General features: G+C 36.4%; 1 protein-coding gene across 2 annotated transcripts; it reads left to right on the top strand.

The window, feature by feature from the left end:
* Window positions 1–5860: 5860 nt before the first annotated feature.
* Window positions 5861–17299, top strand: tmem26a (transmembrane protein 26a). Of its 2 annotated transcripts, XM_058749030.1 has the most exons (7): window positions 5861–6325; window positions 6825–6921; window positions 7675–7752; window positions 8524–8732; window positions 13660–13739; window positions 14905–15041; window positions 17087–17299. In XM_058749030.1, exons 1-7 carry the CDS (start codon window positions 6135–6137, stop codon window positions 17114–17116), a joined length of 822 nt encoding a protein of 273 aa, XP_058605013.1. In that variant the 5' UTR covers window positions 5861–6134; the 3' UTR covers window positions 17117–17299. The 2 variants fall into 2 exon arrangements, with proteins under 2 accessions (XP_058605013.1, XP_058605012.1); XM_058749029.1 differs by lacking the exon at window positions 17087–17299 and having other exon boundaries at window positions 14905–16455.
* The last annotated feature ends 916 nt before the right edge of the window (window positions 17300–18215 follow it).

Below are 18215 nucleotides of genomic sequence, written 5' to 3'. Positions count from 1 at the left end.
ATAAGGCAGGAAGCATTTATGTAAATATTTTTCTGTATAATTTTCAGTGAGGCTGGTCATGGTACTGGCCCATGAAGGTGACATACAGCTTGGTAGCTCAGTCATTCTTCCCTGTTAGGAGAGCCATCACAAGAACATGCCATCTGATCTGGACATCCAGTGGTTGTGCAGTTCCAGCTTGGCAGAATCATCCAGGGAAGCAGATACATCAACAGAACATATCTTTCTGCAGAAGGCCTAAGAAATGGAGAATTCTCTCTATCTATTACTCGCACAGAGTACAGTGACAGTGGCCAGTACAGATGTGTGTTGACTAAAGAGGGACAGGAAGTGGTTCTCGGAGAGTTTGACCTTGAGGTGAAAGGTAAAACTTTGTGTCATAATGCTTTTCTCAAAGTATATTTATGTTTTTTTTATATTTCTCTCACTTGCATTTTCTTTCTTTCTTTAGTCCCCAGATCTCAAAGTGCTGTGTTGATTGGTCAGGCTCAGAGGCTGCATTTGTTCAGTGGAAGAGATGGACTCAGGTGGTGCTTCAGTGGAAATCTGACTCTCTGTTTGTGGATCCAGTGTTTGAGGGTGGAGTATCAGTTCCAAAGGAGAGAATTGGCGACATTTCTCTTATTTTTAATGACACACTCCCAGATGACGAGGGCTACTATGTGTGCTTCTTCAAGAAAAATGATGGCATCAGACCCTCTACAATTGTTAATCTTACTATTACAGGTAGACTTAACATCAACTTTTGAAGTACTCCATGAACCTTTTATTTCATGTAGCACTTAAACCTAATGTAAAACTTATTAAGTTTCTGTGATTTTATGTCATGAAATTATCTCCAACTCCGTTTTGGATTTTATACATAATTAGTTGCCTTCTCATCCCATCAGAGCAAATGTACAGAGTTAATACAACATCTGAGTCACAGCTTCAATTTCCTCTGCCCAATGAGTCTCCAGTAACGCTGAGCTTTCTGCCAGATGTTGGGAACTACACTGTATCTGTATGTGAGGTAGAGAGATGTTAGCTGACATATGTCAGACATTACTGTAACCGCACACTGCTACAAAACAACTCTCTCATCCCAAGAAATCTCACATCAGCCGACTCTGGTACATTCTTTGTGAGGGAAAAAGCACTAGCAGGACCAGAAACGTGGTGATCCTTCAGATCTTCACTGTGTGTATGTTCAAGAATGAGCTATATAGTACACTATTGCAGTATCTTGATTATCAGTAAATATGATGGACTTTTAGGTCCATTAGCATTTTCAGCAGTGGGAGTAAGTCTGTTTGTTACTCTTGTAGTCCCTGAACAGAGAACAGGAAAACACATGGAAAAGGAATCAGAGAAAGGATCTGAAATGCTTCCTCTGCAGTCTATAGAAATCATCACTCATGAAGACTCTATCAGCCTCAGTAAAAGTGCTGTCATATAGCTTGGAATTTTTATTTAAACTCAGGGTTTCATATTGAAAAAAAAAAAAAAAAAAGGTTACAGTGTGTCTTAGAAGGTATGTAAATGATCTGTGATAGTGCTTTCTACAAATACACTATTTACCGAAGAGATATGTATAAATATTTTTTATATTAAAACAGCATTTTTTTCCAGATGTTGTATTAAACTGATGCATTGATTCAATTTTTACATTGTTATTCACCCACTGTTTTATTTACTGATTTACCTTGAAATATTACATTTAAAAACAACAGTAAAATCAGCTTTGTAGTGCAGCACTTATAATCTAGCATCGTAGCATTCTCCATTTGTTACTGTATGTTTACTAAATGAACAAATGTACAAGGTTAAATGATGTTGTTACTATGCTCAATATTTGTGCTCTATAAACCAATTCTTCTATTTATTAGTATTTAAATATATTATATATATATATATATATATGATCTTAACTTATATAACTTTATATGCTTCATATTTAACATGTTAAATGACTGATAATATATACAGTGCGTGTATATATATACACACACATACACACACAGTGGGTACAGAAAGGATTCAGACCCCCTTAAATTTTTCACTCTTTGTTATATTGCAGCCATTTGCTAAAATCATTTAAGTTCATTTTTTTCCCTCAATGTACACACAGCACCCCATATTGACAGAAAAACACAGAATTGTTGACAGATTTATTAAAAAAGAAAAACTGAAATATCACATGGTCCTGAGTATTCAGACCCTTTGCTGTGACACTCATATATTTAACTCAGGTGCTGTCCATTTCTTCTGATCATCCTTGAGATGGTTCTACACCTTCATTTGAGTCCAGCTGTGTTTGATTATACTGATTGGACTTGATTAGGAAAGCCACACACCTGTCTATATAAGACCTTACAGCTCACAGTGCATGTCAGAGCAAACTAGAATCATGAGGTCAAAGGAACTGCCTGAAGAGCTCAGAGACAGAATTGTGGCAAGGCACAGATCTGGCCAAGGTTACAAAAAAATTCCTGCTGCACTTAAGGTTCCATAATCCTTAAATGGAAGATGTTTGGGATGACCAGAACCCTTCCTAGAGCTGGCCGTCCGGCCAAACTGAGCTATCGGGGGAGAAGAGCCTTGGTGAGAGAGGTAAAGAAGAACCCAAAGATCACTGTGGCTGAGCTCCAGAGATGCAGTCGGGAGATGGGAGAAAGTCAACCATCACTGCAGCCCTCCACCAGTCGGGCTTTATGGCAGAGTGGCCCGATGGAAGCCTCTCTTCAGTGCAAGACACATGAAAGCCCGCATGGAGTTTGCTAAAAAAACACCTGAATAAGATTCTCTGGTCTGATGAGACCAAGATAGAATTTTTTGGCCTTAATTCTAAGCGGTACGTGTGGAGAAAACCAGGCATTGCTCATCACCTGTCGAATACAGTCCCAACAGTGAAGCATGGTGGTGGCAGCATCATGCTGTGGGAGTGTTTTTCAGCTGCAGGGACAGGACGACTGGTTGCAATCGAGGGAAAGATGAATGCGGCCAAGTACAGGGGGATATCCTGGACGAAAACCTCCTCCAGAGTGCTCAGGACCTCAGACTGGGCCGAAGGTTTACCTTCCAACAAGACAATTTACTTGAATGAGGCATTTATATATACACTTGGACTGTGACATTTAATAAATAAAGGTTAAAACATTAATGATTTAAAAGGTGTTTTGAAAAACACATTGGTGAATGGCAGAGTTTTGGAATTAAACATTTTGTAATTGGCAAAATAATTTAAATAATTATCTAACTGCTACTATGAATCATTTTTAAAGGTAATCAGTGAATACGGTTCTTGGTTGCCCTTACAAAAAATTACTGCAGTTTTTTTAAAAACTAATACTGCAGTTTGTTACATGTAGAAAAATGCAGTTTTTTGGACACGAAAAACTGCATTATTGCCGTTTTACTGCAATAAAGCTGAAGTACAATTATACTGCAATATATAATACAACTGAAGTACAACTCCATACAACCAAAGTGCAATACTAATAAAATGCTGTACAATAACTGAAATGCAACAAGAATATTCAGAATAAGTTTTATTTGCACACAACTGCAATATAGGGGGGGCCCTCACACGACAGAAACAGTGGAGAGACAACTAGGCCACCCTAGGACTTACACCCAGGGAAATACTACAAGTAAACACAGGTCCGATTCTACTAAATGAGCAAGAGACGTGACTTACAAAAATAAAACACTTATTTAACACCGAAATCATTAATCCTCAAACATGCTAGAGAATGGTCTCATCAACGGTTTACCAATTGAATACCCACAGTTTACAAAGAGACCATAAACCTTACTTGGAAAGAAGGGACAAACCCCACAACAAATCAGTGCATTCAAATTCATAAAGCAAGTGACAAAACCGAAAAGAAACTACAACAAAAAACAAAATATACTCTCCCCTTCTGTCAAGATTCAGTATCACAGCTCGTTAAACAGTCACCTGTGGATATAAATGCACAGTCATACAGATCGATTGAATAATAGTCTTACAAATACTTAAAGGGGCCACGGTCCCACACCGTGATGGCCACACAATCAGCTGCATGCACAGGACAATGAAACCGTAAGATCAGACAGTATACGAAAGCAGCCGTATGAACAGCTGTAGATGAAACCGGTGTAGGAAACAACCGTAGATACAGGGTTATGAAACAACAGCTAGCACTCTCAGGCCGCACCTAAAACACAAATATAAAAACACAAATAGACATCTACTTTAAACGACCCCCCCCTTCACAAGAAAGGAAACCCACAATAACAAGTTTCTTACCTCATTCGTAGACAACAGTAAGCTTTACGCTACCTGCGCTCATCACCACACGCTCACACACATTTAGAATACAAAACTGCAACTTTAAGGAACAGCAAATCAGGCAACTTACCAGGGGAACGCGACAGGACATAAACACTTGGACCTTTACGGCCCACAAGATGGGAACCCAGAGCGGAATGATCATACCACACTTCAACTGGCTTATGAAGCCTCTGGGCCTCCACTAAAACGCACATCAATGATTGAGTCACCAGGTGTAACCAATGACAAAAATGCCACTCAACGCCAGTGGGCGTGTCTTCCCAACTGACAGACACAAAGATCAAAATGGAAACGGATTCTAATGAATCCGCAAACCATAATAAAACTCATCCTGTCACATAAAGGTCTAACTGAATACACCAAACTGAATGAAAGTAAATATATTGTATTAAAGCACATGTTGTTTGACAGACTATTTACTTATTATTATTTACCTATTTAATTATAGCACATTAAATGGCTGTGTCCAGCACGATTAATATTTATTTTACTTTTAAGTAGAAACACTTTTCACCAGTCATCACCGTGCAGAAAAATAACAGTGGATGCCACAATAAAATGCTTTATACACATTCAGTAGATCCATAGCTTCCTGTTGGTCAGTTCGTCTCTTCAGTTAGGATTCCCCCGCAATTGACCTTATGCACGGTTACTTAGCTCAGTCATTTCCGGTCAAGTGTACTGTGCTGTACAGTAAACATTCTAGACTCACATAACTGTTCTTAGATCAAAGATCAAAAACATCTCGTTGATTTATTAGCTTTAGGTGGAGAATAACGAAAGTTTTCTGGCAAATCAGCAGTCTCGCACGCGAATTTAACCTTTTCCAACTTACTTTACGAACTTGCTAAGTAAAATACTAAAACGTAAACGCATCTATGCTTAGGAGAAATATTTAATCAAAAGGATCCCATACATCCACATCTCTTGGTTATCACAGCCCAGAGCACAGCACAGCAGATAGACGTAATTGCAATTCGGTCCTACAAATGGCGGCCGCACCACTGTGTGACATCAAATGAAACCCATGAATGTATATATATATATATATATATATATATATATATATATATATATATATATATATATATATATATAATGTAATGTGTTCTAAATTGTCATTGTTGCTGTATTGTAATAAACTGATATAATGCAAAATTCACTGCATTGTTCTCATTAAATCAATGAAAATGAACATTATAAACATGAGCAGTCTTACATATTACAATTAAATAATAAAAAAAGAAACAGCTAATTATAATCAATTTGACTTGACTTATGGATGCATAAAAGGTGTTATGTTTTTGTGTATGTGATGACCACCAAACAGACACAGTCTTTGGGGTGTATTCATTTAAATAACAATAATAAACTGTAGAATTTAAACTATATTCTCTCTATCGCACACACTGCTAAATGATAAAGATCAATAATCGTATTTTACCACAATTTACAGAAAACGCAATATATGTGTGCCTTTTTTTTTTATAGGAATAGAAATGTTTAATGAATGCTGCCCTCTACCGGCCACTTAAAGTTTAGCACGTTTCCTTTGTCATTGAAAGAACTTAGAAAAAAGTTTTGCTAAACTGTAAAGAGAGTCCAGATATACAATAAATGTACGTTTAAACGGCACGGTCTTGTACATGTGCTCTTTCAGGCTTCCTCCAGCTGTGTCTTCAGGACAAACATTTCACCTCTGTAAGTGATTTCACACACTGACGCTGGTGGGAGGATTCAACACAGACTGGGGACTCAACGGGACTCTACAAGCGCACTTTACACCTCTCAAACGCGGGACACCATTGCCTCTACCATGATTTTAGTTAAATTCGTGTGCGCCATCATAACCAGGTCGTTATTTATTCTGGTCTCTCTCATCGGCGTCTGGAGAGTGAAAACAGTGAAAAATGACAACATGTACTGGTTACTGACTGTCCTTTACATTCCTCTGGTCTTGGAGATGATTATCACGTTAAAACGAAGAAAAGGACAAGACTACAAATGGTGAGTGACACACTTTCCCTTTACATTTCAACAGATTAATATACACGATTTACAGCATTGACAGATTCACTGATCTTTCCAACAGCTGTTGATCATTTTCTGCTGGAAGACTCACTCTTCTTGGTCCAAATATCTTGTATGCAACATTTAGCTGAATTTCAATGTTTATGTGGCTTTTATTTGACTTCTTTAGTGGTAGCTTGTTCTTAGGTTTCAGTTACATTTTTTAATTCAATTTTCCTAAAAAGTTACCGACTTTTCCTCTCTCCCTCCTTCCCGCCCCCTCACCAACATCCTGCTAGACTTATTGTTATGTGCTGACACAGTAACACACAGTGTGTGTGTGTGTGTGTGTGAGAGAGAGAGGATTCAAGAATACTAGCAGTGACCCTAACTTTGGTCCTGAAAGGAACATACAAAAAAAATAAATACATTTATTGTTTAGTTGTTCAGTGTGTCTTCTACAAAAGTGATTTAACCATCTCCTGTCCTCTTTTAGGTTTTCTCCAGCCATCCTTTTCTTCCTCATCAGCATTATTCCATCCATATGGCTTCTAGAGTTACATCATCAGGAGAACAAAGCCATTGACCCTCAGGTAAAATTCTATAGTCATTCTAAACCTGTATGACCTTGCACTTTCTGTGAAAAAGAGGGTTTTTTTTTCTCCTCAGAAATGTAACAGAAAAATGTGTCTCTTAAGCTCACCACTTCTGCTTTTATCAAAAATACAGTAAAAACAGAAATATTGTAATACTTTACAATTTAGATTATTAGAATGATTTCTGAAGGATCATGTGGCAGTGTAGACTGGCGTAACGGCTGCCTGAAATTCAGCTTTGCTATCACAGAAATAAACTAGATAAAAAAAGTTTGTCTAGACAAACTTTAAGTTGGCTTGAAAAAGCCAGACCAGAAAGTTTGAAAAGTTCAAAAAGTTTTAAGTTTGATCAAGTATATGTAGCCTTGGTAAGCATAAGAGACATAAAAAACTTATTTACTCTGGACTTTTGACCTGCAGTTTATATTGTATATCATTGTGTATATTGTTCTTGTCTGTGTCTTCTTATTTTATTATTATTATTTTGAATGTGGACTGTGAGCTTCACCAATACAAATTCATTGTGTGTGTAAGCGTACTTGGCAAAAAAATTCTGATTCATTTCAGGATGAGACATTTTAATGTCCCGTTAATGTTATTTGTCAGCAAAATATTGTGATTATGCATATGTTTTTGTGAAGTCAGTATAGCCGTTATGCTCTTATATGAGCTGATATTCCTTCTCAGTGTCTTTTTCCACTCATTAAATTCTTCTCTGTGCTTTTTTTTTTGTGTGTGTGTGTCTGGCAGTGTAGGAAACTGGACTCTTGGGACAATGTTAAGAGCATATTGCCTACAAATGGCACAATGGGTGAGGAAACACTAAAGGTAATCCTGAAGTATTATTTATTAGTTTATTTTTAAGTTTTTAATTTGTGGTTTAGTGCGTTGCTATACAAAAGTGACTAATTAGCATGTGACTGTGATGCATCTGCTATATACAGGTACATATGCACAAATCACACTTGCTTCCAATTTGTGATGTCATTCATTTCCTGTGCTCCACAACACAGACAGTTTCCTCATAATGTAGTATGCAGAATGGGAAATGGAGCTTTTTGTCTTGCCTTTCTTTTCCTCTTCAGATTTAAATTGAAGAAATCATGATGTATCACTAATATTTTGCTAGTACACCCCAGCCATCCCATCACCCTCTGCTCTGGTTTTGGTGGGGGTTCTTTGAAACGTTTCCATTGTTATGTTTCATGGAGGATGTCCAAGATGCATTTTGACACTCATGGGAATTCAAAGGTTCTAGCAAGAAGTCTTTATTATACTGCCTATTTCATTATTTCATTTCATTATTTTTAGACCTTATTTCCCACTTTCTGCGGATCTAGAAACCAGGAAAACTTGATATTTGCTCATTTTCCTTCGCAAATTTGACCACTTTGATGCTTTTATCCAAAGTAACTTGCAGTTCACTCATAGCGGGCAGTCAAAAGTGCTGAGTCCTTGTGGTAAATAAGATGATTCATGCCTTTGTGATTCTCAAATCATGTTTCTTGGGAATGAAGAGACTGTATCTCTTTCTTGTCAGTGGTGTGATGTGTTCAAAAACTTATAATATCTGTGTGTGTAAACTATTGTGTCTTTCAGCACTTGGAGCGCATGCTCACTTCCGTGTGTGCGAATGATTGGATCCTTGGTCTTCATCAGGTTCTGCTCATTCTTCTCATCCTTGGAAAGTGGCTCCTCCCATTAGGAGGAGGAGTGACGCGTGACGAGCTGTCTCAGCTTTTACTCATCTTTGTTGGCACGGCGGCAGACATTCTGGAATTCACCAGTGAAACACTTTCTGATGTCAAGTGGGTACTTCCTGTTCTCAGCCATTAAACAAAAGTTTGACTCAATGCCAGTTCATAAGCTATTGTTGATGTACAATGCTGTATTTCTCGATTTGATTGATGATTATTGTTCGGCCCTCAGGTGCCTTTTGTGCCTGAAAAGATCAGCAATATTTGTAATTGTTTTATTTGAAACGTTGTTACTGGTGAATGTTCAGCAAATCGTACTCACAATAAATTACACATAGTAGTGTTGTCAAAAGACCCGGTACTTCGGTACCAAGTCGGTACTAAAAAAATGAAAACGTCACGGTACCAGGTTTTTTTAAGTACCGGTGGTACCGAGTACCCGGTCGACCCGGTTCTTGACGCGTACGGACCTATGATTTCCGCGATGCAGAAAATGCGGACGGAATCTCGGAATCCAGTTATAAAAACGGAGTTTACAGTTTAGCACGGAATGTCACGGAATTTGTCAAAGTTTGGATGAATTAATCAAAAGTAGGTCGTCACACTTTAATCAAATCGCGACATGGACTAGTATCTGTAAATATTAAGCCGCAAAAGTCGATTCAGATATGAATCCCGCGTGTTCTGCGAGTCTCTGTGTGAATGAATGAATGAATGGCAGAGACGCGTGTTTTTTTTTGTTTTTTTACACTGAAGCGCGCGACGCAGTGTTGCCAAGCCCCTCCCTCAGAAAATCTCTAGAACCACCCTCAAAAGTCTCCATTTTTCAAAAAAAGTCGCCAAATATGAAAAGAAAGTAAATACAGGTAAATTTGGTAAAGGAAAGTAAATATATATATATATATATATATATCTACTTTACAAATGATGACAGTATAAAAAAATATATAACAAAAGATGAAGTAGGCCAATAACAAAACAATCTGAAGTGAAATTAGGAAATGCTTAGGCCTACTTGTAACTCTACAGGACACATTTGAATCAGTAAATTTCTTCCTGTGATCTACAAGCACATCAAACATGATGGAAATGATGTAAAGACACATAATGTTGGGCATTTGTTTCACCAAAGCGCATCCCTGTCCTGCTCAAATACAACAGATAAGAAATATGATTCTCCAAAAACAAAACCTTTATTCATACAAACTTATTTCAGTCAACACACTCTATTACTACAAAGTAAGTGCAAAATACTGCATCCCAGCACACATGACACGACGATGCACTGCGTCTCTCAGTATCTGGTTGACATGACAGTGCATGAATTGTGGTATAACTTTTGTGTCTGTGGTTAAAACAAGATGTTCATGCAGTAGTTGGTGCCCTGATGTAATCATATTTTTTCTCCACCATCTTGATGCTTCTAATGAAATGGTGGTGTGTGTCATCATGTCTGAATGGCAGATGTACTGCCGTGTTCACTGCGCAGACTCATTAGGCGCGTTCGACTTTAAGCGGCGCTGCGCAGAATGGTCAGTGTATGACATCAAAGTACCGCGAACACGCCTAATGGCATGATTGAGAGCAAACGTGAGGGGGAAAAATCTCCAAAAAAATCGCTATTTTTATTTAAATATAGCTAAAATAGCTCCTTGTCGCAAAACATCAATACAAGTCGCAGCAACAATAAAAAAGTAGCTAAATTTGGCGACAAAATCCCCAAATTGGCAACACTGCTCGCGGTGATTTCATCATCTGCCGTCTCAATGAGGACATAAATACATAAACAACATCTACAGAACTGCTCTGAGAGTCCCTTCACGAGTATTCTACCGTTCCATTTGAGTAAAACCAGCTTCATATCATATAGCTACACACAGAAATTTAAAGGTATTCACGGCAACCCGTCAAAATAAAAGTTTATCTTAAAGACATTGTGCCAAAAATATATTACTATTATTTAGTAGAATGTATGTGATACTATTACTACTGTTGATAAAAAAAATATATATATTTTTAAAGAAATAATCACACAATATTTCTTCCATATTTTAATTTTAATAGTAAATCCCCTTTATTTACCCAAAAAATAAAATGTTTAAATTTCATTAATTAAAAGACAAATTAAATTTGGGTGAAACTTTACTGTTTACTGTTTTTCACCGTGACAACACTAACACATAGTAATAATAAATACTAAAAACCAATGACATTTCTCTTTCAAAATTGTATTTTGTGTAATTAAATGTCAATCCTGTTTTATTTTAAATGTGGGGTTAATGTTACTGGCATTTACTAGGAAATATCATTACACCACACAACATTATTCGATATTTTTGTATGGTACATTTCTGAGGAACAAAGAGAAAATGGGCCTTTTGTCAGAAAATCTCTAAAGCAATTTAGAAAACAGACAAACACAAGGTACAGACAAAGCATATGAAGTATTTAAAAAGGCAGATTTATATTTAGTTTTTTCATTTATTTATATTTAATCAACTAAAATTTGTAATAAATGGTAACATGCATATATGTGACCCTGGAGCACAAAACCAGTCATAAGTCGCACAGGTATATTTGTAGCAATAGCCAACAATACAATGTATGCTTCAAAATGATAGATTTTTCTTTCATGCCAAAAGTCATTAGTATATTAGGTAAAGATCATGTTCCATGAATATATTTTGTCAATTTCCTACCGTAAATATATCAAAACTTAATTTTTGATTAGTAATATGCAATGCTAAGAACTTCCTTTGGACAACTTTAAAGGCGATTTTCTCAATATTTGGATTTTTTTGCACCCTCAGATTCCAGATTTTCAAATAGTTGTGTCTCGGCCAAATATTGTCCGATCCTAACAAACCATACATCAATGAGAAGCTTATTTTTTTAGCTCAATTGACTGGTTTTGTGGTCCTGGGTCACAAATAAAATTATAGTTTTTTTCTTTCCTTTTTTTGCATTACACACTAAATACAGTTGAATCAATCATATACTGTTGCTATTCAGGATCTCTGGTTTTTCCTGTCAGTGATATCAGTAGTAACACAAATGGCCCCTTTCCTGAGAATGGGCCTTCAGCAGGGGCGGATCTAGAAAATAATATTTAGGGTGGCAAAGGGGTGGCATGGGGTCTATGAGGGGTGGCAACACCAAAGCATGCAAAGATTTTGGGGATTTATTGTCTGACGTGCACAGTTATGTTCACAAATATTGCATTAACATTAAGTAATCATCTATACTGTTTTATACATTTCAATATCCATCATGGCACCAAGTCAATACACAATATGAAAAACTTCAACAGGTTATAAATGTTTCTGAGCTTGTATAATTAAAGAAGACATTCTGTTATTACCAGAGGTGGGAATGTCTGTAATCACCCAGAACACTATCAATAGTCTAGCAACACCCCAGCAACTGCATAGCAAAAGCCTAGCAACCATCCAGAATATCCTAGCAACCAACTAGCAACACTTTAGCAAACATCTAGAACATCTAACTGACCAAACTATTTATGTTTCTTAAACAAGACTTTAAGACAAGCCAGCATAAAATTGTCTTTCAAACTTTTCAATCTAGTTATTACAGGTAGCCTATTCTTAAATGCTTACAAACAATTAAAATACACAGATGACTTTCCTGCCCAGTGAACACTCATGAGATCAATAACACTTATTAGCTCTTATTAGGATTCAATTATTTTTGCAGCTCAATCATGTCTATTACAGTATACAACATAAATTAAATTACAGATAATAATAATAATTCAGCAATTAACTTTTGGGAATGGATAATTTTCATTTTACTACTGGAAAGTAATCTTGCAGTAGATGAAAAACACTAGAAAAGTTAAAATACCAAAGAATTGTATATGAACTTGGTATGCACCACAATACAGTACAGTACAAAATAAAATAAAATAAAGTAAATTCAGCATCCTCTGCACATTTGGTCAAATTCCATTACAGTGTACAGTACTATAGCAGTTTCCTGGTCTCCTGACACAAGACTATATCTCTCTAGGCAGTCATTTCTTAGTTCTGCAAACATGCAGTACACATAAAAGATGGTTACAGATAAAATTTCACACGTTTGAAGGTGTACAACATGTGCTAGAGTTTACTGTACATATAGAAGAGTGAAATTTCCATCATGTACTTGTACTGTACTGTAATTATATTGAATGTGTAAGTATAAAACCCATGTATATTATTCGGTCAGGTCCCTCCGTTGTTAGGATGCAGAGATTCTGATTGGTGTCATCAGTTTTGCTGCCTAATCTCATTGTTAAACTTTTTGAGAAATGTGTGTCTGTTTTGAGAACTGAATTAATGGTTTGGGAAAATGGGTCAACTAAAATCAGTTATATTAAATTAACAATAGAGAAAACTGCAATACAAGATTCTTACCTAACTCTGCTATTAGTTTTCGTGATCGGCTCATGTTATTGTTTCGTCTGATATGGCAGAAAGGCCTCTATATCCATGATTAAAGTGGAGCGAGCGGTCGGAAAATCGGATCACCAAACAATTACGGGATGAATCTCAGAACACATCCGGACGGGATTAGATTTCTCAGAGGACTTCTGAATAAACCGAGAAGCAGTATCTGATGGGCTGCGCTTTGTATTTTTGACTCAAAAAGAACCGGTTCTTAAGAGTCATTTGTTAATGAAGCCGACTACACTGGGCGCGCTGCGTGCGCGTGCAACCATCGCGCGCGGTCATCGCCGTGGCTGAAAATTAGCACATGAAACACTGCTTACATTTATATTTTATTCTGTGATAATTCTGGGGTGGCAGGTGGGGTGGCACAGCTTTCCCGTGCCACCCCGGTAGATCCGCCCCTGGCCGTCAGATATTCAGAGTGGATGGTTTGTGTCGGCCGGTAAAAACAGACATAAGTATTGGTGTCTGAGAATCTGCTAGCCATAATGCCTTCTTGATTTTCAAATTCAGAAAGACTCTTATATATATTCTAATGCATTATTTGATGCAGATCTGCATAACACGTTCTTTACTGTGTGTTGTAGAGAGAACAACAATCAACTGGTGTATGTAATCTTGGCAGTGTGGACTTGGAGTATGTTGCAGTTTCCTTTTCACCTGGCAGGTTTGTGATCACCTATTTGTGTTTCTTCAACATCCCACCATCACAGAGGTTTCTTTGAAAAGCAGCACAATGACCTATAAAACAGTTCAGGCTCCCTCAAGTGACTGGAGGAGGATCCTGCTGTTCTGTGAAATCGTGAGATATCATAAATGTTTCATCCAGCTCCATCAAAAGTATTTTTCTTACCCTTGGAGCTCACATAAACTAGCGGTTTGGGATGTAACTCAGTGTAGTGTAACAGCGCTCCAGTCATTTGTAGATCAACAGCATGTGTTTTTGTTGCGTTATGCTCTATGCATGCTGTCCTTTGAGGAATGAGAGCTTTGGCAGCTGCATGAATTTAAACATTACCAAACCCCATAGGAAGAGGAGCGGGGTGGATTTTTTGGATCTTTTCAGTCATTTGCCGAAAGTTCAACTGACTGTTCACTTCTGCAAATCTACCCTGCTGACTGGTCTGTAAACTATGGAAACTTATTTCTGCCATGAAATAAAAAATAGAAAATGCAATTACAAATTTTTATCTCAACATTCATACTTTTTTAAATTAAAATGACGAATTTACATCTCACAATTCACTTTTTTAGATAAGTAATAAAACTAAGAAAAACTAATAAAAATAAGTTCATATAGAAACACTTAGAATTTAGAAAATCGCAATTGCAAGGGAAAAAGTCAAATTTGGCAGCTAAAAAGGTGTAATTATCTTTTTTATTTTTGTATTGTGTGGTGGAAACAAGAAAGAACAGAATTTTGAAATGTATACTCAGAATTCGGAGGGGGAAAAAACAGCTCATAGCTCAGATTTCTGAGGAAAACATAAAAAAACCCACACATTTAGTCACTGATTTCCCATAGTTTATGGAGCAAAGTGCTCTGTAGTCCGAAAAACAGTCATAGTGATCCTCTGCCAAAACTAAACTCTAGTAAAACCCTTCAACTTCAACTTCATTAAAAACAAACACTTTTACAAATGAACCTTTTATTGAAACAATTAAAACATGATCCAAAACATAACATTTCCTGCGAAAAAAAAACTGAACAGTTAGCTTTGTCCAAACTTGGCTAGTGTAACATGCAAATTGATTTTCTTTGGCTTGGAGTTATAATATTCATATCTCTGCGTCTGTGTTTTTTTTGTTTCTCTCTTTCATGTATGTTACAGTTGTGACGTCCCGGCCGCAGAACTCAGATGAGCCGAAGGGTGGAGATGGCTGTTGTAACTTGGTCTTGTCAAGACACAGTACAGATATTTGGAACATCGTGGAGTGTTTGTTTATCCAGGACGGGCCCTTTCTCGTGGTACGTCTCATTGTGATGATATACTTTGATGTGTTCCACCAGATGTTGGTCTTCTTCGCTATTAAGAACTTTCTAGTGGTCGTCCTCAACCTCTACAGGCTCCTAGTTATCTGTCAAGACTTTAAACCACCATCATCATCACCATCTACCTCTCCCCCAGTATGAAGGAAGCAAAAAAATAAGATTAAAATGAAAATGTAGCTTCTTCAATACAAATACATTCGATTAACTGTGCCAGATGGTTTACTTCAAACTGGGTTCTGGGGACCCCCAGGGGGACGCAAGAGTGCTAGACAGTGCTATTTTAGTGCCATTGAGATATTAGAATATTATTAGAATTACTATTAGAATATTTATTAATATTTTAAATTAGTTAATCATTTTAGTTAAAGTTTTAGTCTTTTTTTTTTATTAGTTATTGTCTATGTATCTATCTGTCTGTCTATCAATCTATCTATCTATCGTTAGTTAAAGTTAGTTAGTAATTCGTTTTTAGTAAGTAGTTTTAAAATAAGAAATTTTGCCTAGGCAACTATCTGAAATAAGTTCTGTGGGGTCAGTGGAAAAGTTTATAAATAAAAAAAACAATTAAATTGATTTAAAAATAGATAATTAATAAAAAATTAATAAAAAACAATTAATTAATCTATCAGTACAGTACTATTTTATATCATAATAAAAACTAAATAATTTCTAAATAATCTTTTGTACATCATTTAATATTATTTATACATTAAAAATATATAGCTACATTTTAAATTTTAGGATGGGGGGCCCTAGCACCAGGATGATCATATTTGGGGGTCAGTGGCATCTAAAAATGGAAAACCCCTGGCTTGTACTGCTTTAAAAACACATTTATGGGTGACAACAGTTTTAGAAATGTATTTTGAATGTGTTTGAATATGTTATGTACAACCAAACTAGGACCAATAGTAGCTGTTATATTACGGCATTCATTATTTGGTTCCTAATTTTAAAATATTACTTTTATTGAGCTTTTTAAACGTTTTACAATGCTTGAATACCAGACAGTGTTGTGAAGCAGGATCAAAAACTCTAGTTTTTTTAATTTTTGTATTATGAAATGTCGGAGGCAGACACACATATATCTACTGCGTACATGTGTTAAAAGGGGTCTGCTCATGCATGATTACTCTCGCAGTGCACATTCAGATATGACTATGATATCGGACTCTGAGTCACTCTGACATGCGAACAGGCTGAGATAATTAAGAGAATCTGTAGTTGATCTACAGCAGTTCCAAGATCAGCTGTTTCAGAAGACCATGCATTTTAACCAGCGATAGTTACAGCTCCTGAATACAGCTGTAACCAGTATGTGTCTAGGAATGTCCACTTGTGAACCTATTGAAATAAATGTTTTTGTCTAGTTTCTATCTATCTGGATTCTCTGTATTTTTGTATATGGGTGATCTATTCTGGTTATCTGACCTTTGGGTTTTCATTGCTATTTTAACATTGTGGGAAAAGATGAGACATCTTTCTCTTCCTTTTTTCTTTCATACACTACATTCACACAGTATCTCTGTTTCCTGCATGTCTTCAAAGTACAAACACTGGGTTGGGTGAAACATACACACTACTAAAGCAGGAAAACACACATTACTTCATTAAACATTTCATAAGAGATTTTTTTTTTTTTTTTTCCCAGTAGAGGAAACAGGAAATAGCCACACAAGAATAAAACAGGATACTAACAAAGAACGTTGGATTTAAATGGACAACAGGGGCAGTTTGACCTACTGCACACATGCTTACTGAGACCTGTACTGTGACCTTTGATTTACAGTAGATTAGCACTGTTTTGTTGGGTAAATATTAACCAATGGATGCAGTTTAACTGAACAACCTCCCCAGTAAATCTCATTAATACATCGAGTAATCTCATTGATTAAATAGGACATTTTGATGAAGGTAATGCAAGATATTGTACAAATTTTTAGTGCTTTGATGATTTTCAGTGTTCTTAAAAGGTTTAAATGGTTGATTGTTTTTGATTAACCATACTTTGATTTTTACAGTTCTGCAAGTACCCTGCATTAAAGGAATAGTTCACCTAAAACTGAAAAGAACATGATGCAGTGAGATCCAGGCTGAAGAGTAATGATTATGTCAGAGATGTCAATTTTAGAAGAAAGGATTACAAATTTATTAAATAAAAAGCCAGTGATGAAATGCTTCATTTCTCCAAATCTGCTCTGATGAAGAAACAAACTCATTTACATCTTGGATGGCCTGAGGTTAACTATTCCTTTAACAAGACTAGCCATTTTAAAAAGTGCCTATGGGCTCATGATTTGTAATGCACAAAGGTTTCCTTGTGCTATAAACCAAAAAGGCAGTTTACAGTACAGTGTGGCCTGCTGTGTGCTCTTATGAATATTCATGACGGAGTGAGAGTCTTTTCTCTATAGCACCCTTTGTGAAGTCATTATATTGCAGAGCTCTTAGAAAAAGTCAAAAATACTAGTAAGACTGACCTAAATATGCAGATAATACACAAATACAGTTTCATAGAGTATAACATGTACAGTCATGTACTGAAGAATAAACTGGTTAGTTAAAATAGTGAATCATTCTTTTTATTCTCAAAGTTTTTTTTGTGTCCTATGTTATTCAAAAAGGGGATAAGTTATGTACACACAGTCATTTAGAGCTTGCTGTGCAATCACATTTGGAGAGATATCTTTGGAGTGAGTATAAAGCAAGCTTGCACACACTCAATCACTCGTTCACTGTTTATACAAAGAAACTATCTATTTCTGAAGAAACATCATTAATATTACATGATGTGATCTGCAAAGAAATAGTATTTAACTGTTTACAGAGTAGACATGGAGAAGGAAAAGAAATCATGAAGCAATAGTACCAAATGCCTTGGATGACATTTTCTTTATATTTTTCTGGCAAACACTACGGGAAACTTTCTGGAAAACATGGAAAGCAAGAGAATAGTATGCTTTCATGCTGAAAGAAGAATGAATGGGTCGAGTGTTTGTTGTCCAACACTTTCTTTCACTGCACTGCAGAATGCTAGTTCATTACTAATAATGATCAAACAGTGTTGGACATCAAACACTGAGCTCATTACATTAGGTCAAGATGTTCTTAAAAGACCAGACTCTCAAACTAAAGTTTGGACTTTTCTAC

This window comes from Onychostoma macrolepis, chromosome 17, assembly GCF_012432095.1.
Source record: "Onychostoma macrolepis isolate SWU-2019 chromosome 17, ASM1243209v1, whole genome shotgun sequence".
In the NCBI taxonomy this organism is placed as follows: Eukaryota; Metazoa; Chordata; class Actinopteri; order Cypriniformes; family Cyprinidae; genus Onychostoma; species Onychostoma macrolepis.
The sequence above is the reverse complement of the archived record's forward strand: the minus strand, read 5'-3'. Positions and strand labels throughout refer to the sequence as shown.

What these genes read in the sequence shown, in the direction of transcription:
- tmem26a (XM_058749029.1), top strand. Translation starts at nt 6,135, where the DNA reads ATGATTTTAGTTAAATTCGTGTGCGCCATCATAACCAGGTCGTTATTT. An exon ending in AAAGGACAAGACTACAAATG is followed by an intron (nt 6,326 to 6,824) that starts GTGAGTGACACA and finishes GTCCTCTTTTAG; the next exon opens with GTTTTCTCCAGCCATCCTTT. An exon ending in GTTTCCTTTTCACCTGGCAG is followed by an intron (nt 13,740 to 14,904) that starts GTTTGTGATCAC and finishes TGTATGTTACAG; the next exon opens with TTGTGACGTCCCGGCCGCAG.